General features: G+C 37.4%; 1 protein-coding gene across 1 annotated transcript in view; it reads left to right on the top strand.

The window, feature by feature from the left end:
• Positions 1-3899: 3899 nt before the first annotated feature.
• ninj2 (ninjurin 2) overlaps positions 3900-27981 on the top strand; it is a 41753-nt gene continuing 17671 nt past the window's right edge. The window contains exons 1-2 of the mRNA XM_026923455.3: positions 3900-4060; positions 12588-12672. Coding sequence (XP_026779256.2) covers positions 3915-4060; positions 12588-12672 — 231 coding nt within the window. The 5' untranslated portion in view covers positions 3900-3914. The remainder of the gene's footprint in view (positions 4061-12587; positions 12673-27981) is intronic.

The raw sequence follows: 27981 nt of genomic DNA, 5'->3' as shown, positions 1-27981 counted from the left end.
CTTACGAACTGTTCCACGTGACATTAGCCCAATGCTGAATGCTGATTGGTTAAACTGAAAGTTAGAATAAAATAAACACAGTATAAGCGTGTATGTAAATACTCACAGGTTGTTATCCTTGTATTTTTCGCTTGTCACGTACTGCTTTTGAACTTTTCCACGTCAGTAAACCAACACTGGACTCTGATTGGTTACCCAATTGGTTACGAATTGTTAAAAAAAATAATAAAAATTATAATTTCCCCCAAATTATTATTTTAATGATTAAACATGTATAAAAATATGTATAAGTACCTAAAATCATGTATGGATATTTTTTTCTAACCACTTTTGGACTTTTCCACGTGACAGTAAACCAACACTGGACTCTGATTGGTTACTCAATACTCTCCAATATCCAATGTTACAGCATTGCAATGTTACAGCACTGAGTGCCAAGATGGGTTTTGAGTTGTGTTTTGAAGGAAGACAAATAGTGACTGACGTTCGCCTTAATGATTGTGCTCTTTCTTTTTCCCGTGAGCTTCATATTTGACTGCTTACTCATGCCAACGAGCTTCATATTTATCTGCTCAATCATGTCAACAAGCTTCATGTCTGACCGCTTGCTATAACTAAAAACTAAAAACCCACTCCCCGTGGGTTCCCAGTCCAACCCATATCTCTAGTCTCAAATAAATTTCTGGCAAGGTTTCCAAAAACATATTTGTATCTGTTCAGAACATGTGTTTAATGCAGATAATGCATGCATATTGGTTCACACCCTAATGTATATGCACCTAATAAATACATGTGAGTGTGCATATTAAGACACGTATACACAGAGGGTATGCATAAATGAAAAAGACAAGAGCAACTGAAACATGAAGACAAAATTAGGCTACACAAAGCACACAGGAGTGACTGTAGCTATAGTAGCCCCCTGAGGTAATTCCCGGAAGTTAACATACAGATATTTTCATAATGACTGTTTAACCCTTTCTTGCTATGCTGGCTTCCAAACTACCATAAAGCTGCTGTACAGGCTGTGTATGGTGGTGTGTATAGTGTGTCTCCCCAGTGGTAGATAAACACACACAGCCTGCTCAGTCTGATCATATGCATTTTCCATTCATGTTCTCAAACACTGTTGCTCCAACAACTCTGAAAAACTGTCACTAAATCAAATATGCTCTGTAGTCCCAAATTTTTCTGCCTCCCGTCACCTCTCATGAGACAAATTTAGCCTACGTGAATGGCTTCAAAGCTGGAGAGTATGAGCAAAAAGATATTTTTATTAATTTATTCATGTATTGGTTTAATTAATCTTGCAACATGTTCTTATAATGAAATGATAAAGCTATTATATTGTATATTAGCTTTGATTATATTCTGAGACTCACATTTGATGTGTGTGTGTATGTGTGAGTGTGTGCAAGTGCAGTTTTTTTTAAAACATGAATTTGTTGCACATCATATTGGCCATTTGAGAAAGGTCAGGATCTTCTTTTATGTGTTCTTAAATGTCACTGCTGTTCAAGAATTGTGAAGCTAAGAAACTAAAATGGGAAAAGAGGAACTGAGAAAAAATGTTTTTTGGAAAAAAAAAGAGATCTGTCACTTCAGATTTATATATATATATATATATATATATATATATATATATATATATATATATATATATATATATATATTAAATCTATAAGTATATTAAAATGATGTAAAATGCAAGTATATCAGAGAGACACAGAATCAGTAGGTGGATTTGGACTTGATAATAAGTTCTAGGCACCTACATATACTGTACATAATAACAAAAACATCCATAAATAAGAAAAAAATAACTTAAATGTACAGCAACAATAAAGAAACACGTTTATTTTAGTGAAACACCTATTTAGGGTTTATCTTCTGCACCATAATCATCACATTAATGACAGAAGTTGACATAACTTTGCTTTTAACTGTCACTTCATGTTATGGATGATCATGTGTAAGGAATAAAACACTTGGGGGCTTGATTTTGTAGAAAAATAATCAACAACAATATGGTGGGATGTGACCCAAGGGATTGTGATGTCAAGGGGAGTTATTGTTACAACCCTGAAGTTGATTATTTTCCTATAACAGCATGTCTTTAAGTGTTTTATTCCCTTTTATACCACAGCATTTTGCTAATGCTAACAGTTTTTTGTATTCAATAAAGAATGCAACATCATACTTTTTATCCATTTATAGTTATGTTTAATTTTGTGGAAAGTATGCGAAACCAATTAGTTCCTGTAATCAATTACAATATAGCAACTGTAAATAGTTCCACCAACAGCATCTCTTTTTTTCCCCACTTTTGATGATAATAAGACAAAAAAATATATATATATATATAGCTTGTGACCGAGCAACTGCAAAGCATAACCTCCTCCGTCCTGAAGACTTTCCCGTGGCGGAAAACTTTCTGACTGATACAAAGTGCTGACACTGGAGACTCCTTTCATTAAATGTTGACTAAACCTCTTCTTAGAGAGAAATTTCACCATATAAACAAGAATACATTTTTATTTAGATAAATATGAACATATTTTTAATCAGTTTATTATTTGGTTTTGATTACGTCCACCACACACATCTCTCTGAATGAGCTGTTACTATAGATAACCTTTAAGATCGAACACATTAATATAAATGTGTGATTTTACTACTGTTCACTACTGTCAGAGCTGTTTTTGCAGAAAATTAATCAACAGCTTCTGACCAATCAGATTCAAGAACTCAACAGCTCTGTGCTACAAAAGGGCGTTTATCTTCCTGTGCGTTTTTCCTAAATTCCAACATGTGTGTTGGCATGGTGACATAAACGTGGGGCCTCAGGTCATTTACATTTCTGCTCACATCAGCCATAGCCCCTCATATGGAGCACATGCACAGGATCTTATCTTACCTCGCAGGCTTTCTGCAGCTCACAATCTTTCAGCATCTCGGTATGTACTGTAGGAACATGGCTGCACTGTATGTTCTGCCTGTGGTATGGGGACACTTTGTTCCCTGCCCAAATGAAAGCAAAATCTGAACTTCCTGCTTGCTACACGTACTGTACTCTACTGTAATGAGCATGCATGGAGTGGACTATGGTTTTTGGTCACATAGCTTTTTCTTCTTCCTTTTAATGGCACATCAACCTTAGTACAGAAATACAGAATCAAATGCTAGCATTCACAAACCATCAAATTACTCAATAGTATATCACATATACACTCGAATTTGAGTGCACAGTTATAGACACATCTACAGCAATTAAAAAAATACAAAAAACTGCTAATGGATGTACATGTACATACAAGATATAAGGGTAAGCTAATCAGGATAGTCGTAGTAAACAAGAACCATTTCACCCAAATCTTAAATAGTTGAAATGGTTTAGTTTTTCCTTTCTCTGAATTAATTGCAAACCAGTTGCTGCGTCAACCCATTGTTTGTGTTGAAGCCTTTTTCCTGGCTGCTAAAATATATTAAATATATAATTGTGTCCTCAAACACCATTATCTGATGAATAGAGTATGTCTTGACATACTGTAGCTCAAATAAAAACACACACAAGGAATTATCTAAGTATGAACCCGAACTGATCAATCCAAAAGCTCCATGCCAATAAAAATACTATAGAAGAAGCCAAAGAACTGTAAGAGGCTTATCTGACATAGTGGCATTTACAGTACTGGATTACTTTAAGAGTGTGGGGGTGGGGGGAATACTTTTGCATTTATTTTACATGCTATACCTGCTATTAGAGAACAGGGATGGGGGTAGGAAATGTGCAACACTATACCCTTTATAGTGTGAGGAACCACTGGGGGGAGTAGAGAGAGGATAAGTCTGATAGACTCCTTTTTTGGCCATTCTTACAGAGAGAAAAAAAATAACATGAATTCTATGGGTGTATGATTTCTTTTAAAAAAGAAAAAAACTTTATTACCAAGTGCTATGTGGTTTCTTCTACACTTCAGGGCCCACCTACACATTCAAGAAATGCTGTGGATTATCTATTACACAAATACCAGAGACATGGAGGAGGCGAGTCTGATCAGTAAGTTTGCAGTGTTGTTTTTAACATTTAAACAGTGCTACAGGGGTGTATGCAAAAGAAGTGGCCTACATAAACACAACAAGGACATTTATTTATTTATTAATGGTCATTTTGATAAGTATATGCACTGCAAAATAATATATCTTAGCAATTAAAAATATCTTGAATATAGACAAATTCAATTAATATTTCTCTTTATTAGATATAACATTATAAACCTATTTCTAGATTTTTTTTTTAATAATTTCAAGCATAAAATGGTCTTATTCTATTGCCAGATAATTCTGGTTATTTCAAGAATTTATTTCTAAAAGGAAGCAAAAGTATCTGCCAATAGAATAAGACATTTTAAGCTTGAAATTAGTAAATATGTCTACAAATCAGCTTTATTGGCTTTATATTTGTTATATTATAATCTCATGAGAAAATATTAGATAACTTTTTCTTTATTCCAGATATTTGAACTTGTTTTGCAATGTGGGACTCCTATATGAGCTTTATTCCTAATTTTTTATTACTACTACTACTACTAGTAGTACTAGTCATAATAATAATAATAATTATAATTATAATAACAATAATGATGAGAAGGAGGTTCGAGGAAGAGGAGAAGAAGAAGAAGTAAACAAGGGTATGATAACATTATGTATTAAAGGTAATTTAGATAAATACTGTATATGAGGGACCTATATGAGGCATTTACTACTGATTTTTGCTTAGCCCTATATAATAATAATAATAATAATAATAATAATAATAATAATAATAATTGGCATGGTGGCTTAGTGGTTAGCACTGTTGCCAAGCACCTCCTGGGTTGGGGTTCAATTCCTTTCCCTCGCCCTGTGTGCATGGAGTTTACATGTTCTCCCCGTGCTTTAGGGGTTTCCTCTGAGTACTCCAGTTTCCTCTCCGAGTCCAAAGACATGCGTTGTAGGCTGACTGGCATCTCTAAATTGTCTGTGGTATGTGAGTGTGTGTGCGATTGTGCCCTGTGATGGGTCAGCACTCTTGCCTTGTGCCCCAAGTTCCCTGGCATAAGCTCCAGATTAAGACCCTGTGTAGGATAAGTGGTACAGAAAATGCATGGAATAATAATAATTGTTGCTGTTCCTGATTAAGTATTCTACACCATTTTAATCTAATCTAAACATTATTTAGATTTCCTGAAGCAAGATAAATGTATAATGTGTATAAATGTACAATTATTCAGATCATATATGTATTCAACAATGTACAAGAAATACTACTAAGCATTTCTGCTGGGTAAAATTTAAAAAGAAGTATATCCACGTGTACATTAAACATTAACTGACAGATATGTTAAACTTATCAAAACAAATATACTAAAAATGCTATGAAATCTTACAGTTCATTTTATATCTGTATTATTTTCACACCATGGCCACTAAAGTTGATATATTTGTTTAGGTTCACCCCAATAGCCCCAGTCCTGTATTGATTTGCAATACACTTTACATTCTGTACATTTGTTTAGCAAACAGGGGAATTCCTAGACAGCCTCTTGTTTGATGCATACATTGCAGAGGGGTTTTACCACAACCCACTGCGGACTCTGGGACATTCCCCTATAAAGCACTTTCAGTGACAGACTTCATTGTTATTGTTCTGCTCTCCAGCGAGTGCTTCAGACTGATCATGGTGTTCAGTACATGCTGTTCTGTGTTAACGATCTCATGTCCTATAGGAGCTGGGCGGAGGTTATTGTGTTTACATACGAGAGGCCTGTAGAGAACCCACTAAAAATAAACTCCTGTGCTGATTGTGCAATAAGAATCCATTCTTTCCCGTTCCTCAGTTCATTTCTAATGCAAATGACACAGAATAACTCCAGTCGGCTGACTTTCCTTTATGGTTTCCACGTTGCTTTTGCAGCAGTATGTTAGTATGGATGAGAGTTATGCACAAAGGTTATGACCCTGCTATCAGTGCAGCTGCAATGTCACCGAGCCTTTGACTTGTCAGTCACTGGTACAGAACATAAAGGCTCTTTATGAAGCTTGGAGAGGCACTGAATGAGTGACTAGCACAGGCTGACACACTGAAGACACACTATGAAAGCATGCACGGCCATTTCCAGGCTGAAATTTGGTGCTGTTTAATCTCCTGGAGATACTGCGCCTAAAAAAAAGGAAGAGCATTTTTTTTCTTGAAACCTAAGTAACTATTTATCACTATTAAAACACCCAATATACCCAAGATATTTTCAACATCCAGAACAGTCTCAACCTTTCTGGACTTTTGCAGAATTCACGTTTTTTCCCCTGCAAAATCTCCCAGCCTGCACAAACACAAGCTTGTTTAACATACCTGAACCAGACCGCGGCCCCTCTGAAAGGCCCCTCTGTCAGTTTGAGCTCTACACGATCATTTAAGAGCCTCTTAGTTCCTAGTCTTCACCTCCAAATGGCCCTGTTTGATCCTTTGTGTCAGTGGATGTACTTTGAAAACACATAATTACATTGTGGATCACTTTCTGTTGTGTGCTTGTGTATGCACTTCTTAGGATTGCTGTATAATAGAACAATATAAGTTTTTTTTTTTCCTAGAATGCACAAGTAGGTTCATTGTTGGACCAGACGTGAATATTGGTTTCCTTTTTAAAGTGCTTAGTGTGTGCCAAAACGAGCAACACATGCAATTTCAGTAATATAAACAATGCTGCAGTTAGGGTTTGGCACTTGCTAACTTTTCAGTTAGCATACACTTGTATTTTATTAATTTCTTTAAAGTGTACTATATTAAGTGTACAAATTAATAATATCAGTGTTCTGAAAGCCAAATTTGTCACTCTAAGATGGGTTTGGATGTAAGGGCAGGGCTTTATTAAAATACACTGAGCCAGACAAACCAAAACAGTAAACCAAAGATAATCCTCAAAGATATAATGCAGGCATAGGGTCAGGTGATCAAACAAACTAGACTTGGCAAAGACAAAAGCGGCAGCAAGAACAAGGAGAGTCACACCCGAATCAACAATGCAGAAGAGTTTCAGTAATGTCAAAAGTAATAACAAACTTTCAGTAATGTCACTCTGTAAACCAGGAGCATGACTTTTCAAAGAACTGAAGCTGGGTCATCATCTGTTCACCCTCAACCTCTGTTACCCACTCTCTCTGAGAGGTCATATCCTCTCACTGGTTTTCATACCACTGGTATGCTGATGACACTCAACTCATCTTCTCCTTTCCTCCCTCAGAAACTCATGTTTCTACACAGATCTCAGCATGTCTGGCAGACATCTTGTCATGGATGGCAGCTCATCAGCTGACACTAAATCCCAGTAAAACTGGAGGTGCATCCCCATGTCAGGACTTTGTGGTCTCCTTGGACAACTCTCAGATGAACCATGGACAACCAACCATCCTTTTCATCTCACATCACCAAACTGACTCACTCATGCAGGTTTCTTCTCCCACTCTTGGCAGTTCTGCCTCAGCGTGCCATCCGACCTCTGCAACTAATCCAGAATGCAGCTGCATGACTTGTTTTCAACCTCCCCATATTATTCTACACCACGTCATTGCTATACTCCCTCCACTGGCTTCCTGTGGAAAGCCAAAAACAAACCAGTACTCACCTATCTTAAAGCAATTATTACTCCCAAATCTCTGCACCACGTTCTCTACGAGCCTCTAGCATGGCTCAACATGACCCACCATTGCACAGGTTATAAGGAAGACATGCATTAAGGCTCTTTCTGTCCTGGCACCCAGGTGGTGGAATAAACTTCCCCTGGCTGTCTGAACAGCTGAGTGAATGTCTGTATTTAAACAAAGAGTAAACCCCTAACTCTTCACCGAAGACTTAAATTAGCACTTTGTTATTATTTAAAATAATCCTTGTCTTGTATGTACTCTTAGTGCATTGATCTCTATTGAACTAACTGTTTTCGATAGAGACTATAAAGCACTTCTGTAAGTTGCTCTGAGTAATGGCATCTGCCAAATGTCATATATGTAAATGTAGGTGGTTAGTGGAGGCCGTGGACTTATCTGATAAGGATAGGGCCTACAACATCCTGTGCTGAGACCCAGCATCTCTCCGCAGGACAGTATGCATCTAGCCAGTAATGCCAGTCCTCCAAGGCAAGTGTCACTGCTAGTAATTCTTTTGTGGGGAAAGAAGGCCACTGGGTACAATTTCCCCTGGAAGAGTTTTCCTACAACAGCAGATGAAGTTGAATTCACAAATCAATCATCTATTAAAGTATTGTATTGAGCTGTATATTTCAGTGGTCTTACATTCTGTAGCTGAGAGAAGATAAAATAGAGACAGGGTAGTGTCTAACAACAAGAAAGTTTCAGGACATTTTATTGAGGTTGATACAATAATAATGGAGGAGTGTTTGAAGCAGGAATGATGGTATTGTCATGACCACGTGAGAATCTTTTTTTAGCCAACAAAGTGCTTAAACAACCCAGTACCTGGGTGAGGCTATAACCAGAAATGAAATGTTCTTCTGGTGTATCGTGATGAGTGGTGAGTAACTCCCTCCACTACTGGTCAACCATCCAAGGCTGGAACATGTATGAGTGATGTGTAACTCTTGGAAGTCTTGGGCCAAATTTTGGTCGATGAACTTCCCCACAGCTCCTGTTTCATTGAGCACAGGAAAAAAAAAACAAAGAGTTTGAATGATCTAACACCACCCTAAGTGTAAGTGATTGCGAGCATGTGTGAGTAATTAGAAGTCTAGTGATTGTGAACAGGAATATAGATCATGAGACAGGTCATGTGACAAGGCTATTTGCTGTTGGGCTGAGAATTATGGGAATTTTAAAAAAAGGATCAAATTTAGGATTTACTAGCAACCTGAGTTACCGGTATGATAATTTAACATGTTATTGATTACAGGCTATGACTGTGCAGTGGTGTTGTGATACCCTACGTGGTCTTGAGACCACTAATCAATGGTCTTGGTCTTGTCATGAACTCTGAGTAAAACTTTGTTTGGTCTGGTCTCGGTTTCAGACAACAAAGACTCGAAATATTTTTTGACACCACCCGAGACCATTACATCATTTCCATGAACAAGTACTTTGTAATGTTCTCTTTGCAGTAAAAAAATATAAATGTCTATCTCTGCATGTGGAGATATATAGAGCCTATAAATTTCAAGGACTATGTTGCAAAATATTTCATCTTCTTATGTTTAAAATAATATAGCTTGTAATGCACAAGTGTATGTGCTCTCAGAACAAAAAAATTCTATTTTTTAATGCATTTTATTTAGCTGCTGTGTGCTTAAATCAAAGGAAATGTGCTTTGATTTGCAAATTTACATTTGCAATGATTTACATGTTGTGTACAGCTTCCTGTTGCATTTCTTTTACAAAATGTATCTTTTGTATAACTAGTGAACTCAAGCTCATTGTGTCATTTCATTTACCTCATGCATGCTCTTGACACGGAGTCGCCCTGTGTGGTGTTGGTCTTGTCTTTGTCTTGCCCCCCGTAATACTCGGTCTTGAATCGGACTTCATTGGCTATGGTCTTGACTTGGTCTTGGCTAATGTGGTATTCAACCCAATACTACTGCATACATTATGACATTATTATATTGCATTTATAACAATAACCAAATTGATGGTACTGTAATATAACAGTACAGTACTGTGTTTTTACAGTATATTTATATTTTGTGCTTGGTTGTAGTGTGAAATGATAACCTTTTGCATGACCATCAAACAGCTGTACAATCTAATTTCAGCTCATAACTATTGGCAGTAATTTACTGTAAAATCAACAGGATTTTTTTTTACACTGTTTGAAAATATTATTATGACTCTTACCATATACTTAATGATTGCGTTTGACTTGAAAGTAAATTGGCTTGAAAGTACATCATCAACTGTTCTTACTAGTTCTCCCTGTGAAACACAAAGACTACCAACTTAAAGTGTGTATGTGCTTTCACCAAGACACATGAAGCAGCTTTCTGAACTGTGTGAGGAAATCCATCATGACATTGCTAGGATTCAAAGTTAAGATCCACCAGGACAAGCTAAAGACTTTACCACTGCGTCACTCAGGAAATGATTTTAATACACATCATTTGTTCTGTCTTTTTTCACATCACAACACATTAATTTCCTTATTGTAAGGAATAAAACACTACAGGTCATGCTGATATAGGAAAATTTGCCAATGATTACAAATTACAGATAACAAATTTATTAAAGAATGAAATGTCATACTTTTTATCCATTTATAGTTAGATTTAATGTTGTAGAATATCCACGAAACAAGCTAGTTACTGTTATCACTTATGTTACAGCAGCTCTGTTCCCTCACCAGGCTCTATTTTTTCTCTCTCTTGAAGTTAATAAGACAGAGTCCTCTGTCCTGGAAAGTTCTCTTTCCCCATCGTTGGAGAGATAAATGAATGGTAACAAAGTGCTGGCTCTGGAGACTCCTTCCATAAATGTTAAATTAATGTCTCCTCACAGGAAACTTCACCATATCAATGAACATATTTTTAGTCAGATTATGATTATGTTTGAATTATGTGAGCGTCCACCATATAGAGCATCCCTGTGTTAGCTGTTACTACAGAAACAATAATGTTTTAGAACGAGTGCGTTAATATATACTTGTGATTTGCAGCTACACTACTTTCAGAGCTGCTGGTATAGAAAATTAATCAGATCAATCCTAATTGAGACGTTACCAGCGCTGTGGTATAATAAAAACCTTCTCGGTAACACATTTAAGGATGTGTTGGCCAAAGGGTTGCACAGAAAAATCAGCTTAATATGAAATCTTAAACTCTTTTCCAAACACGGTTTCAAATGTTTGATAAAATGTTCTGAGCAAATTGTATACTGGATTAAAATCTGCTCAGATAAAACCCATAATAAATGATTTAATGTGGAAGTAGGCCTGAATATCCAGTACTTTATTTGTGAGTACTGAATAACACCCTTGTTTGTCTAGACGCCTGTTTGCACTGGTGTCCTGAAATTATTCAAAAATGTCTTGCCAACTTTTCCTCTCTAAGCGACTTCTGTTCATTTTTTTTTTTTGTGTGTGTGTGTTTGTGTGTTACATACTTGTAAAGCAGCTTTGGGTGTTCAAAAAGTGCTAGCATAGTAGCATAGCCAGGGGGTGATTTGTGATTTTTTTTAATGTATTTTTGTTACAATGGTGGAAATCACAAGGGGTCCAAGCACCAAAGGCAACTCAGATCGAATGTGTAATATCACTGGAAAGCTCAAGAATAGAACCCTCTATCACTCTTTTCAATCTCTTTTCAACCCTCTATCAATCGTTTTCATGAAATAAATTCATATTAAGGGGCTCTCTGGAATTTATATTATAATTAAAGGGGTCCCTTGCTACAGAGTGCTCAAGAACCACTGCTGTAGTACATGTAGAAGTAAACATTGTGTTTTCTTAAAATATACTTAGAAATGCTAGTACATAAAGAGTAACAAATGTAATTCTTTCTAAGTATACATTTCAGTATGCTTCTAGCAAATCTGGATAAACTTGTAGTCCGACTTGTTTTCATAAGAGTGTCATTTGTCTATTCTTTATTCATTTGTGGTGCTGTTATTGGTAAAAAGATAATGTAAAAATAATGCAAAAGTCAGTCAAGGCATCAGTTTAGATTGATGTGTTGTGTGCAGTCCTCCTTCCACAGGCCCCATGCTGTGCTCATTTTTTATGTTTTTCTGCTCTTATTTAGCTAAGTGGAACAGAACAGTGATGTTAATGCAGCGAAAATAACTACCTCAGTCCATCTGGGGGGGCAGCTTTGTGACTAAGTAGTACCATCATAAAGCTTTTTCAGCATAAAACCTGAAGATATCGTCATACATTCGTAATTGATCACACAGTGTGTTTTTACCTCCGACCCACTTGTATCCAAGCACCCAAATCATTTACAAAGAGCATGTAAACTTAGAGAATGTAGAGCATTGCCAGAGTGCTGGCGTCAGAGAAGTCTGGCACCCCTTATCGAGTTACTCCACTCCCTGTTATAAATCACTGTTACAGGTAGCTGTTTCTCGGCACGGCACTTCTGCTCTAGAACGTATTCCACGAATGCATAAACTCTTTGTATGATTGAATGTTTTCAGTGGTTACTCATATGAAAAGAATTTCTTTTCAGGCAGCTGTTATGGTTGTCTAGCATGTGCTGTAATGTTGTCACAGTTGACTCAATCATGCACAAATAGCCAAAATGATAACATGGTAAAATCAGAATATAGCTATTTGGGAATCTGGCATGACCATGTCCTCTGAATATAGCCTTTGATAACAAGCCTAATGTGAGTCGTGGCCTGCAAATAATGTTGATATTATTCTCAACACTAGGCTTATTAGACTGGTTTAGTGAAAAAGAAAAACAGAGCTTGCTTTTTCTGCACTGTCCCTGTGTAATGCTCTCATGAGTGGGTTTAAAAAAATGAATAACACGCTTGTTTGCACTGAAATTATTCAGAAGCGTCTTGCCAACTTTTCCTCTCTAAGCGACTCCTGTTCATTTTTCCCGCAGAAAAGACAGAAGCGTTCGAAGGACGAAGGAAGCCCGACTCTCATCATCAGCCATGTCAGCAGCGAGGGAACGAGCAGATCTGCAGGTAGGCTGTGAAAGTGTACACTTCATTTATTCTGTTGAACTGAACCTTCCCTCCTTCTTCTCGCTCAGTCATTCTCTCTCCCTGTCTTGCTCCGTTCTCCTCTCTCTCTCTCTCTCTTTCTCTCTGTTTTCACAAAGAGGTGCAGTATGTTCTGTGTGTTTGGGAGGAGCCGATCAGAGGGTCTTCCTTTTCTTTTCTTACTGCAAAATATCAATTAGATACAGACTGTAAGGAGCGACTAGACCTTTAATGCTGCTCAAGATCAATAAAGCATGGATTTACCAAACAATTATTTGAGTTGGGAGGATTGTCGCAGTTCTTTGATAGGCTTCCCTTCCCAGGGAGAGAGTCATAACACTAGGAAAACAAAGCATGAATCTATGTATGGACATTTTGTGATTGTGTGATTATGTGACCTCGATTATATATGCCAAGGATTTCTGTAGCCTGATGTAATTCAAGCAGCAGGTCAGGGTTCTTCATGGCTACAATGTGCTGCACTGTAACACTTTATTTATGTTTTTTCAACTGTCGAGCAACTATGTTCATACTGTGTATGTTTATGTACTACAGAAGTACTAGCACCCTTCGAGAAGTATTGGCACCCTTCAAGAAAAGAAAAATGGTTTTTAAAAATGTAAACAATATACAAACACAAACCTGAAGAGATACTATTTCCTTCCATCTAAAAAATCATTCTTATAGTGACTTCTTAAATAATAATAGCTATAATATTTATAATAATATATTTATAAAAATTATTATTAATTTATATTTATAATGAAATGTCTTTATTTATTTATTTATTTATGATACTGTTTTAAATAATAATGTTTCCTCTTAAAGATGTTTCTTCTTTCTGACAATGCAAAAATATTTAAAATAAATGCAAACAAATTGATCTCTGTCTCCATGTCTATATCATGTACTAACATCAGGATTCACACATTTACATCCCTCTAACATTCATCTACCCAGATAAAAACAAAAAAAACTTTCAAACAAAAGAGACCGATAGTCCTCGAGTTGCACAGGTTGGGTAATAGATATATAAAAGCTAAATAAATGCTTTTAATCACAAACAGGGCTTTGAAAAATGGCATAAATTGTGCAGAGGTTGGTGAGGAAGGCAAATACGAACCCAAAAGAGAGCACAGATCAGTTCATTCTTGTTGTCAAGATTCAAAATAAATTATTAAGACCAATTAAAATGTTTTATTTGATGCATGTCACATGCTGAAGTTAGAAGAATTTTTTTAATCCACACCACTGAATTCACATTGGATGCATCATGGAAGCAGCACATCATGACCGTCCATTCAATCCACACCGCACACAGCCCTGTTTTTTTAATGTGTTGTCCATGGAAATCACACAATCACATTTTCTACACACTATGAACTTTACTTAAAATCATAATCTACAAAGATGTCATGAGGAACCTGCAGTTTCACTGAAAAAAAATTAGTGATAGTCATCATCAATAAAAAAGGGGCACATGTTGTTTATCCACTGCCCCACTGACTCATGTCATATTTTTACTGTGTTGAGTTATAATACAGCCGGCCCAAATTTGGCCATCCCCGTTCTCTATGTTGAACATTTGGGTGTTAGTTTTCCTTATAAAAATGAAGTAGTCAGTGAAAGCAGTCATGAGAAACAACATTTCATTCTAGTGTATAGTATATGAGTGATATCTAAAGGAATTAAAATAAAAAAAAGGAATGATTTGACTTGACTTGATTTATGGTTATGGTTCATTTGCTTCTAGTATTCTAAAGTGTGACTGAATTTAGGATATTTTAACCCAAAACCTTGTTGCCTCTGTCATTAGATTAAGAAAGATAATGAACCTAAAATTCAAATCTACACCAGTAATGGTTGCGATACACAAATATAATGAACATGTCAGTCTCTGAATCTGAATCCTTTTCAAAACAATCTTGTGAGATTTCATAGGAAAAGGCTCAGACCTGTTTATTCTCACCAGAATGAGACTTCAGGTTATGAAAATGCACAATGAGGGGTGCCACTAATTCTGGTGTTGACTGTAATGATTCAAATATCCATTATGATGACTGTGAATACTCATGGTTTATTCAAAAGAGCTTTCTAAAATCTAAAAAAAATAATCACAGCAAACAATCCTTTAATAGCCACTTAATGTGGCGAGATTGAGGCTGAGCATCCATCAGAATTCTTGATTTATGTTTGATGCCATTCAAGGATTTTATATCACTTACTTTTTTTGTCTTTCTATTATTGTCATTATGACTTTTCCCAGTGATTCAAGTACTCATGATACAGTCACATGTCAATTAAATCCTCTAAAGCCACAAAATGTCCTTTTGGATTTGAACTCCACCTCCATTTTGTATCTCTCCATTTCATGCATTCATTCATGATGTTAAAAAATTTTTATTAGCATGATCTGCTAATGTTACTCCCATGGCATGGCATCAGTGTAACACTCAGCAGCTGTGACAGCTTAGATATTAGACATGGCATGGTATGAATCTCGACACTAACACGTGATAAGATCAGGACAGATTTAAGCAAGCATTTGCACTCAGGGTGTAGATACAGGAATGTTACATGCTAACGCTTCATGTGTCCCACATACATGACTCAGCACTGGGGGGTGGTGGTTTAATCCATTTATAACTTAATCCATGTCTAACCCTCAGGATCGACCCTTACTTCTAATGATCCCTCTTTCCCCTCCATTGACCTGCTTCTGCAGAGCACATCATCTCCTTTAAGAAATGTGGGAAAGTAACATATTGATTCAGTTCTGGTGTGAAAGAAAAGTGAAACGGTGATTGTAAGTCAAGCTGTTTGTGTATCGAAGTCACTTTTAAATAACAGAGATAAAGACAGAGCACTCTAACTGCTCATTTCTTGCTTAAACGGGATCTTTTTGAGGTTTAGGACATGCCTGTCTCGCTTTTGTGTATTGCTAGCTGCCTTGTCATTTTCTTTAAATCTCCCAGCACTGAGTCTCTCACCTCTTCCTGAATTCCTTAAACCTTTTCTCGTCTCCTCCTGGGCTGCTGAAACATTTTGACCGTCTCTGTGAGTTACAGACCAGTGGCAGCTGCTTTCTGGGAATTGCCAGCTCAGCTTGGCTTCTCCTGGCACCTTGGTGCCACTTTGGGCCATCTTTGTTGTGGGCAACCGAGCTCGATTTGGCATTTCTCATACCACTGTTACACTTTTGAAACACCACAAAGCCACAGCGCTAAGAATTTCCTTCAGCTTGTGCATGCTGATTTTTTTTCCCTCTTCCCTTTATTTCTTTTCCTTCTGTATGCCTTTCCTTTGGTGGCTGTAACTACTCTGTTGAGATCTGTGAAACAGCGTATTGTCATCAGTCTCGCGCATTTCGTTTCATGGAAATTGGGTGACAGATCTGGATCCTGGCTCATGCTTTAGCGATGTCGCTGACAGCTACGACATTTACAGTGACAGTTAAGATTACCTAACTAAGAGAAAAAGAGTGCTTCCAGATGTGTACTGCAAACAATTTTTTTGCACAATTATGCTGCGATTTATGAAGGTTTAATTCTAAGCCAAAATGCGAAATGGAAGTCTGATAGAAAAAACATCTCTCTAAAGCCTTACTGACAAAACGGTCCTCTTCTAGACATGTGACGTCCAAACATCTAGCTCTTCTAGACATGAGCGTCTGAGCTACCTTAATGAAGAGCTCAGGAAACGCTCGGTGCTCTTGTAATGGATAAGTGTGGGATACTGAACATCAGCGTTAATCAGAGTGGTGATTAGCAATTAGGTTCATTAGCCCTGAGTAATGTTTAACCCCAGTGCTCTAATGACAGTAATCCTGTGTTTTGTCACCATGGGGACTCTGAGACACGTGACTGTGGCTGCTGTTGTTCTCCGAGAGTGAGTATGAGATCAGACCTTCGGGGTTTTTTTTCTTTTTTTGGTTTTGATTCCTCAAACGATTTAATCTATGTTTTAAATCAAAGGAAACCGTGATTACTCTCAGCGTGCTAATAAACCTAATTACTCCCAGTTTTCATACCAAACCATGCCTCCTGTTATTTTACAGCTCTTTGACCTACTTCTGAACAGTAGAAGAAGCAAAGCTCCAAAAGCGTCTGAATCGACAAAGCATTAACTTTTATTTATCCATCTTTAGTATACTAACTATGAAATGCAATGGAGGGAAGAATTCTCATACAATGTGAGATAAGCAGAAAAATATGTCTCTTAAGTTATTTTCCAGATGAGCTAGGGGTCAGATGTACTAAAATTCTCTGCAGGAGTCTCAGATCATTTTTTTGGTCTGGCGAATGTAAGAGTAGTCTCTGTGCAGCTGTTAGTAATCCTCCTCTGCATGCCCACATCTAGCTTAATGAAATTAGATGGTATTTCTGTTTTATTTCTGGCCCGTGATGTTATATGCACTTGGGTTTGAGATCATTAGATTTACAGAGGCAGGATAAGCAGGATCGCTTCACTACGCTTTTAGAATGTATCTCAGCATCTGAAAAATGATTCAGTCGAGGTCAGCTGAGGAAATATGAAGTCCACTGCAGGGCCTCTGCACAATAAAATGAGGGTTTTATTCATTTTACAGATGGTGAAAAACACGGTTCAGTTTGCAAGGGTCTATATCAGCCAAAAAACCCACTGAGTTACAATCAGGTCAATATAAATTTAACTTAAATGCAAAAATCTGAATTTGAACGTTTTTATGTTGAATTTGTATCCATCCATCTGAAACAGAATTTTGTGATTTCAGACAACAATCCTTCTAAAATCTGAAACTGAATTTCACTTTAATGGTGTGCGACTGAACATCTGAAATTCAAAATGAATTACACTTACAATCAATTTCTTAATCAATCTTTCTGTTAAATCACTTTTTAATTTGCTTTTTAAAATAATATCCAGGTAACTTGCAGGCAAAAGCAGTTGCACACAGAAGCCTTGTCCAAATGAATCTTATTTAAAATGTTAGAATATTTGCACGTTACTGTACTATTGTTTTGCACAAGTCAACATACAGATGAACATAGCCTATATTTCTATATACATAATCTATATTTCTACTTTTGCAACATAGCTACACTTTATTATGTTTGTTTGTATGTATGTGTATGTCTGTTTTTAATTTTTATTTATTTATTTATTTTTACATAGTTTGCATTTATCTTGGCATTCAATATGAACAGCAAAGAAAGAATTTCATTGTACAGGGAAACTTGGTTTTCCTCACTGTGCACATGACAATAAACACTTTGAATCTTTGAATCTTTAATCTATTTGCTTTATTATCTGCTATATTAAGAGGGACCTTGACTGGGAAAATCCTATATTAATGGTCTCACTTGCATTTACTCTAAGCAATGTCACCTCTAACGATTTAAATAAGATGCATTTGTATGAGAGGAAAGTGAGGTTCTGTGTGCGACTGCTTTTGCCTGCAAATTACCTGGACGTTACTTCAAAATCTAAAAAATGTGAATTAACTGAGAGACTGAATGCTGTTTAGAAATTGATTATATGCATACTTAATTTTGTATTTCAAACATTTAATCGCAAACCCCTGAGCATGAAATTAAGATTCAGATTTTAGTTTATTGTGAAATTCAATTTCAGTTCAAAATTTCATATCCAAGATGGCGCAGATGACTCCAGACACTATCGCGGTTGCTCTGTTTCTCATGACCTCCAACACCCTTCAGCACCTCTGCACATGATATCAATGCACACACACACACACACACATGCACACACACAACATCTGATCATACATCACATACAACACACCTGGCATATATGCACATGCACAGGACACTTTAGTGTATATACATACATGCATACATACATGTACATATACCGTACATATACACTCACTGTCCACTTTAATAGGAACACCTGTACACCTGTTCATTCATGCAGTTATCCGATCAGCCAATCATGTGGCAGCACATAAAATCATGCAGATACAGGTCAAGAGCTTCATTTAATGTTCATTCAAACATCGGAATGAGGAAAAAATGTGATCTCTGTGACTTTAACCGTGGCATGGTTGTTGGTGCCAGATGGGCTGGTTTGAGTTTTTAGAAGCTGCTGATCTCCTGGGATTTTCACACATGACAGTCTCTAGAGTTTACACAGAATGGTACGAAAAACAAAAAAACATCCTGTGAGCAGATGATCTTGTGGTCTGCAGGCTGTGGGTGAACAGTGCTGGGGCTGATGGGTAGTGTGGTTCTGTGCCATATTCGGTGCTACCATAATTAATTTTTTTAATTATGCACTGGGGTGAAATGAATTTTTTAGGTCTTGGTGTACAAGATGCTCAATATTTGTTTAGATTTTGGAGATAATATGAATTGTTTTGTCCTTCAGTTATACATCCTGTGTGCAATTTAAGTTGAAGGTTAAGTTTCAGGGGGTGTAATTTAAGGTTAAGGTTAAAGACAAAAATAATGTCCTGTGCAAAATTGTGATCCCTCTGTTCTGAGTAATTTGGATGAATTTTATTGGGATTTATAATAACCGTCACAAATGGCAATGTGAGCACAAAATTAACAGAAAGGACACAAAAAGGAAAAATAATCACACCTAGATGTTTGGCATTAACTTGGCTATTACATTAGTAGGTTCATACAGGTTTTGGATTATGATTTCTACTCTATCAATGGGTTTAAGGGCTTTTCCAGATAGATACAATGACATTTGTGGAAGACAAACTTGCTGTCTATCCTAAACTAACATAAGTTTTTAAATGTAGCCTCAACCAACTGTACGGTCAGATTTTTTTTTTTTCACAGTTTCACAGCAGGCCTTAGGAAATATGACACAGTGGAAAGCTGAGCATGCAGTGTGATTTATATGGTGTTGGAAAAGCTGGTCATATTTATCTTTGACTGTAGAGTGTGTGAGTGTTCAGAGGAAGTCCTAACACAGACATAGTCACAGCAGAGGCTCCAAATGTCTGCAGTCCAAACTGCCCCCCCCCTTCCTGGTTAAAGTGACGTCTTTAACCCGGCCAACCAGCTGCTTGTTCGTCTCTATTGTTTCCACTGACATACCAACATCCACTAAGTGTTTCAGCTGAAGGCTACAAGATAGCAGATACATGGCCCAGTGTGACTCCCATTTTTGGAGACTGCAGAGTTAAAGGTCAGGCGCAGAGGTCATGACCGGACAGAGTGAAATATGTCTCACCTGTGGAGTGAACAGTTCATCTGAGAGAAGAAGAAAGCCAGCCTTTTTTTTTTTTTTAACAGAAGCCCCTCGGTGACACAGCTCATGTGCAACAACCTGCAATATGTCCATGCAACATGTTGCACCAGGCTGAGAATACAGCAGGCCCTGATAAGCCGGTTAAAAAGTAACAGCTGAGAGGAAACTGAAACTTTGAGCCATTGACACGTGTGACTGCAACTGCAACACGTCTCAGTTCTCTGCCGAATGTTTATTTAAGGTTATCTGTGACTTTGAAACATCTCTAGCTGAACTGAGTTGAACAGAAGGTCACAGTAGAGGTAACTTCACGGCTTAGTGATGATCTTGGTGCTAGACCTCGACCCTCACCTCTAATTAAGACAGTGTTTAGTATGACAGTGTGATTTGTGTTTTGTTCTTAATATATATGAGCATTGAAAAGTGGGAGCTTACTGGGAGAAATGTGTATAATAGGCAGTGGTGGAAAATACTTGACCAATTTTACCTTAAATATTGTTTTGGTAGATTTGTCCTTCACTGAAGTTTTATTGAAATGAAATGCGTATACTCATACTCAAGTAAATTTACAAGGAAAAAAATATATACTTACTTGTTCATTTTCATCTTTCAAGTATACATTAAAACCTCAAACGCTGTGAGTTTTTCCCCCTATTTTCCTCTCACTCACCCAACTGCTATGCTGTTATCAGTTGTATCCCACAGAAAGTATCACCGGTGTTATCATCTACAGTTGCATCGGAGAGATTTTTTCACCATCTTCATTTTTGCCAGTGGTGCCGAGAATAAACTCTGACCATGTCGAGTCTTTAATAAATAGATCTGAGTACATGCTTGAGTATGTTCAAATATAAATACCTTTTTGACCTTCACTCAATTTAGTTTTTGACTCTGTACGTCCACTTTTAATTGAGTAAGATTTTGACACATCACCCGATTATTTACTGCATTACAGTTTCTATGTACCAGTTCCACCCCTGATAGTAGGCATGCGTGGCTTTTCTTGTCTTTCGACGTGACACGTGTAGCACTACTGAATTATGTGTTTGAGCGTGCTCTACCTATCTTGATGGACTACTATGTCTGGACACGTACGCACCTCTCTGTATCCTGTGTTGCTCAGTTTCTGTGGTTGGCATGCTGTTGGTTCTCTCTCTAGCTTTTTTTTAAACTCTTTATCTCTCTGGTGGTTTGCTTGGGGTGGTATGAGCTTCCTGAAGTGAGTTCGCCAAGTAGTTTTGGCCATCACTGGGCTCTAGGGAAAGAACGTGTCTCTTGGCCGCTCCCAAAAAGTGGAAGGAAGGAAAGGCAGCGTGCAGTAGGCGGAGAAACCAGTGGGGGGCTTCTCCATGAAAGACAGGAAACCCCTGGAGCGTTATCCCATGCTAAGATGCCTCATATAGAAGCGAAGCCTGATGGGTTGCTAGAGGTGATCCCGCTAGCTTTTTTAAAATCATTGGCAGATGTTCTGGGATGATAAGTGGACTGGTCACCTTCATATACATACCATCAGACATGCTGTCTGTACCCACTTCCCTTTCAACTAGTTCCCATAAGTCGAGGTTTATTGTTGAAATATATAAAGCTCACGAGTTTTACTGAGTATTGTATAACAGCCTGTCTCACTAAGGGCACTCTCACACATTTTCTCGCAATTTATTTATTTTTTTTTTTTTTCAGAAAAATGAGCACTTCTGTGCTGATATGGAAAAATATAATAACTATAACAAAAGCTAGAATCTACCAGCTGGAATCAGCCATTTAGCTAGCCTAGTTTGCTAGCTATATTACATTTATTATTATCAAACCAGATATTTTCAGACTGCTGCTCATGCTGTGTAACACACTCAGAGGAAAGTGTTATCTACCCTCTTCCACATACATGAGCTCACAGACACCCACAAAAGAGTAGTGCCACTACAATTAACAGGACAAAGAGTATGGCATGCTTCCCACCCCGGAGAGTGCAGTCAATTTTGCTCCCTTGGCTCCTGGCCACGGATGGCTGTGACATCGTCAAGATTCAAAATCTCCCAGTGTTAGGGTGGACATTTTTCTGTTGCACCACTCGGGAGCCATAAAGATTGGTGTTACTCTGGAGATGAGGAGGTTGTTTGCCTTCGCTGTAGATTTGAAGGCAGAAAATCAAGAGAAATGTGGTTGCTTGTTCAAGAGGTATGGGTAAAGTGGGACATCATATCACATACTGGTGAATTTCCAAAAAAATAGACTTTATTTTTTGTTATATTGCAACATCGGAATATTGCCAATGAAATATTTTTGAAATATTGTAAGTCTCCTTACATATGCTTAGTATGAAGACAATATTTTTTTCACCAGCACTTGTCCTCCATGTTTGTGTTTCTTGCTTGACATCTTGCTACCTGATTGGTCTGGAGGTTAAAAAGTGCTTGACGTCACTCAGCATTTTTCAGAAAAATTGGCCATTTTTTTTCTAACTTAAAAAAAAAAAAAATCCAAACATTTTTTGCAAGCAACTGCTTCCAATAGGATTACATGTAAAGTGTGAGCTGGTGGCTGAGAAAAAAAGGTCAAAGATTTTAAGAAAAATCTTAAAATATATCTGATGAATCTGTGAACCTACCTGAGGTCCCATCAAACCCCTGATTGCCGAGTTATTACAAGGGTACAGACGTACCCTTGCTCTTGATACTCTATAGACAGCATTTGTGCCTCATTTGCTGCTCATTCCCCTCATGGATGACATATTTGGGTCTCCTGACACAGGATCGAGCGGGTCAGCTGCTGTGTTCCGGATAGCATTTCGTTAGTTTGGAAGCCGACACACATACGCCTGTATAGAGAGATGAGTTGTGTATACCAGGCGTGGGCTGAACAGTGGGATGACATGATGTCGATTTATTACTCAGTCTGGCCCAGTGACCTTTACCTCATTACTGGTGCCTCTGCAGCCACTCTGTAGAGTGGTGTGAGTTTATGGTGATTGAAACCAGTCTCCTGTGCGTGTGTGTACATGTGCAATGAAGCAAGTACTTCAGTAAGCTTTAAAACAAGAAAGCAGCATTAAAAAGTGTCAGATGTACTGAGAGTGAGTCTACAAAGTCGCTAACCATCAAATCGCCTCTCTATCAAATTACATCTCCGTCAGCAAACTCTGTATCTGGCATGTTTTATTAACAAGCTACTAAATACATATATAATGCTTCCCCGTCTTTATAGTGGGAAGTGAAAGGCTGTGAAATGAAGCTCATCTGTCAGATAGTCTGTGAAATAAAATGTCATGACAGGGTATTTCCAATTTCAGTGCATCACAGGACCATGCATGACGATTTAGCAGTAAAGAGAAGAGCAGAACAGAGGCTTGTAAGTTATGTTTGAATTTTATTGAGAGATTTCTTCACATGAAAGGAAAGGGAACACACATATTTTATGTTTTTAGAGGCATATAAACCATGAAGACAAACTCAAAGCAACCTTTAGGTGCTTTCTATTCTGAGGGGTAGCAGCCCCATGATTCAAAGCTAGCATCTTAAACAAAAAGGAACGATGGCAGGCATTTTGTTTTGGACACCCTGAAGTGTCAGCACACATCCATTTTTAGCAAAACCAGACTACTGAATGCTAATTTTTCCACACAGGGTAGCTAAGTTTTGAGGTCAGATCATGCTAGATAGTTAATTAATGTAAATTTGTAATTAATTAATGCTAGATAAGTTAATTAATGTAAATAATGTAAAATGCCCAAAGAAAAACCCAGCTGGCATTTTGCTATTTTTAGCTCTCTGTAACATCTGTAACTTTGTCAATATCTGTAGCTTCTCTTCCTTATAATTGTCTTATTTTATCTCACTGTATTGGTGTAGCTGTAATTTCCAAATTATTGGCATTCTTAAATAAAAAAGGGGTAAAATTTATACATAAAATGAAGAACAAATGCAAATGTAAATGCAGAGTTCAAACTGAGAGATGGAGCTGGTCAACCATTTCTCTATGGATTTGGTGCATGTCTGTCATTACCTTGTTGAAAGCTCTGTCTGTAGCTAAATCTTAACCTCCTGGCAGAGGCATCCAAGCTCTGGGCTAAAATCCTCAGGTATTTGTGAAATTTATGATAGCATCAATCTTCATATGAGCCTCGGGGCGATATGCTGCAAAACACCAAAGCATTACCCTGCGTTCATGTGTCCCTTTTAAAGAAAGCGTAGTAGCCAAAATGCAAAGGTACAGCCTGCAGCACATGATTTACTACAGTATATAGTTTACTTTTGTTTAAAATGGATTTAAAATATATTGTAATATTTTAATACTGTGGAAAAAATACACTCACATACACTCACTAGAGGCATCGCCATATGCCCATATATCTATATATCTATATCTTCTAAGGAGTTAACACGTACTAAATAACACACTAATCAGTGTAAGATTTGTTTGTTTGATTTACATGCAAGGCTTCATGTTAGTTTATAGCAAATTAGCAGCACAAGCTGACTGTACTAGCTATAAAAACTCTACAGACACTAACAATCTACTGCTACTTCCTTTCAAGCTTTATTTTTATTCATGTACACACGTCTATATACACATGTAACGAGAGATCGTATATGACAGGATAACTTGAAACCAAGTTTTTATTCCATTTTATTTAGGAACTCAAGTTGTTTTTGGAGAAATGAAAAAATGTTGTATTGCACGCACCATGAGATTAGTATGAGGAATCATTCAAGCCGATCATTTGTTGTTTCACTGCAGAGCCGCAATTTCAGCAAAAACATGACACAGAGTGACATTTTCTCAACTTTATGCAAATTAAGTACATTTGCATAAAGTCAAGAAAATGTCACTCTGTGTCATGTTGTTGCTGAAATCGCGGCTCTGAGTTGTTCATGTACATAGAAAATGAACAGTCGCCTGTCACTTTGTTGCTCGCTAGTGTGAACACAGCTTTAATGATCCACTACCATATTTTACAACTTGATGGGATTTTTCCTTGTAAACAATCCCCATGTGGTTTTTATGAGAATGATTTTGGAAATTATGCAGGTTTGCCAATTGTTTGAGTGGAAATGAAAATTCTATAAAACTGTAAAAATTTTATGCAAACAATTATTGACTACTGTGTATGTATATATATATATACATACTATGTATTGTATCCAGAAGACTATGTATATATATAGATGTATATACACGCAAAAGTCTTAGGCACCCTATTTTTTTAAGTACGAAAACATGTTAGATTTCCAAACATTAGTTTTCCAGCCCAAAATTAAATGTTACAGAAAAATGTTTGTATGTTAATTTCCTTATGAAACTGCACAAATTGCACCTGAGACTGCTATTTTTTTTTAAAGCAAAGGACTGTCATACCAAATATTGAATTTGTTTCATTTATTACTGTTTACTGCTCTTTATAGTATTTCCTTTGATGGAGAAACATTCAATTTCATTATTTTTGAAGGCGTCTTTGCTCTACAGCATTTCTTTGCATGTGCCTAAGATTTTTTTTTTTAAGAAATGATGAATACAGGGTACTGTACATATTCAAAGTCAAATTTTATTGATTGTCAGATACACATCCATACACAGTATGATGTGCAGTGAAATGCTTTAAAAGGTTTAGTCGCTGTCGGCAGGATTGGAACCCGCACAGGTAGACCTCAGTGGATTTCCTGTCCATCGCCTTAATCACTCGGCCACAACAACCTAAGCTGCATTAAGTTAAATCACATTAATGTGATTTAAGTTAATGTGATTGAACCTGATCTACACCACTGAAGCTCAAGATTGAGGAGAGTCCACATGCAGTACGTCCAGCCTGAAACTAACTCCCCCCTAAGGGCAAAAGCAGTACTGTATCATCCTGGGACACATTCCAGCATGCAAAAATGTCACATAGCACATCAAGCTCAAAAATATATTAATTCAGGAATCCACGATCTCTCTGCAGTGAGTATGAAACTGACTTTGTTTGCTGATACACACACTTTGCACTTCAGATTCAAATGGAATTTTATGCCGTTCTGAGCGAAGTGATGGATCATGAGGTAATTTGATACCACTTCTTTGTGCAGAGATTGTGGCTCCGAGAGTGCTCGCACACACACACACACACACACACACACACAGCCGAGGGCTACAGAGCACTGCCCCCCATGGTGGTTGGCTGGAGGAGTAGGAATGCATTCTCGTATTTCTGGTTTTAATTGTATCCAGACTGAAAGACATTCCAGCTCACTGGGCCACAGAACCAATGACTCAAGCAGCCGAGCATTCGGGTGCTTTCCAATTCCAATACCACCAGCACTGCGGCTGTTCCTCTTCGATTCAGGACCGATCCACCCAGCTTTGTTATTCAGGGCACACCCTGATATTCACACCATGTAGACCAGGAACAGATATATCTAAAACCCTAGCATATCTTTAGTTTGTAATATGAAGGCGACGAAACATATTTATATTGTGCTTTCAAAATCTGATTCATTGGCCTTGAGTTTGAGCGACGAGCCTGTAATCATGTCTCATCTTGTGTGTGTGTGTGTGTGTGTGTGTGTGTCTGTGTTTTTGTGATTTTGGGTCAAAGAGACCATAAACATGATGACACCAGGAAAAAACTGCATGTCTGTGTGAAGTCACTGGACTCTTATCACAGCCAGGTTGCCATAGATGCCATGCAAAGTGCGATATGGTTTAAAGGAAAGGCCATTTTACAGTGAATACATGGCAGGCTTATCAGAGAATTGTCAAGGAAGGCTTAGTGCATATCAGTGTCAGGTTCTTCATCCTAACTGTAATATATATATATATACTGGATGATATCACACACACACACACACACACACACACACACACATATATATATATATATGTGTGTGTGTGTGTGTGTGTGTGTATTTATATGTATTTATATGTGTGTATGTATACATGAAACACATGAAGCTAGTTCACTTGAGTCCAGCTTGTCTGGGGACATGTTATTGGGAGGAAAGAAAACAGAGCGAACTCCGGGGAAATATAGAATGAGAGAGGGAGGGAGAAAAAGGGAAAGGGATAACGAGTGATATGAGGTGATTGGATGGTGCTGGAAAAGAAAACTGGAACTGTATGTGTGTATGTGTGTGATTTACACATGGGGTCACAGCTGGACAGTCTCCCTGGATGGGTGTTGAACATCGTGTCCTGCTGTAAGGGAAATGACAGACTTGTTTGCCAGCAATGAATGACTGTTTGCTACACTGTAGGCCAGCAAAACACTCATGAATCCAGTTAGACTGATAGGAATGGATCCAACAATGACATCAGAATAATAACCAAAAAAAAAAATTGGTAACACTTTCTATGATGAGCATATGTGTAATGACCTATGAATATATTTGTAACCTACAGGCACTATACACATTGTTACTATTATTTCTGAAGACACATAACTGTTTATGAAAGGCTATCACACCTGACATATACTATAGACTACTGTCTAGTGAAATTTTAGAGGAAGCTCATGAATGAACTTGAACTAACTATGCATGCCAATTTTCAACAAGAGAATCCCCAGCAGCCCAAGAAAAAGTCAAACAGTACAATTCTCTGACATAACACTCCCACCTCACTGTTTCATTTGCCTCATTTGTAAAGAAATTTATTCACAATTTTTTCAGTCATGGCTTTATTAATTTAGTAATCAAATGTTGTAATTTTATTTGCATAATTTTATTTAAGCAACTGTTGCAATTATGATGGTTTCTGTTTGCAGATATTTGCACGCCAATGTGCAATTATCATGTCCACATTAACAACTTAGCTATTTACACAGCCAACTAGATGACAATGTAAATTAAACTTACTAATCACGTCGTTTCTAATCATGGAAAGCCTGAAAACTGTGGACTACAAAGGTGGCAGCGTTCATTTTGATACTTTGCGTCTGATTTTTTAAAAAAGTAATTCAACTGTATTCGATATAGCAGTGTGAGGTAATATCATTAACTGTCCTGTCTGTTGCCCCTTTCCACTCATAAACAAAATGTTCAGAGAGCAATCATGGAGCAAAGTGATTCTTGCCTCAATGAGCCTCTATTAGCACTTGTCGCAGTTCCCATTTTT

The sequence above is a fragment of the Pangasianodon hypophthalmus genome, chromosome 18 (genome assembly GCF_027358585.1).
Source record: "Pangasianodon hypophthalmus isolate fPanHyp1 chromosome 18, fPanHyp1.pri, whole genome shotgun sequence".
Lineage (NCBI taxonomy): Eukaryota > Metazoa > Chordata > Actinopteri > Siluriformes > Pangasiidae > Pangasianodon > Pangasianodon hypophthalmus.
Note: the sequence above shows the minus strand (reverse complement) of the source record. Positions and strands in the feature narration are given on the sequence as shown.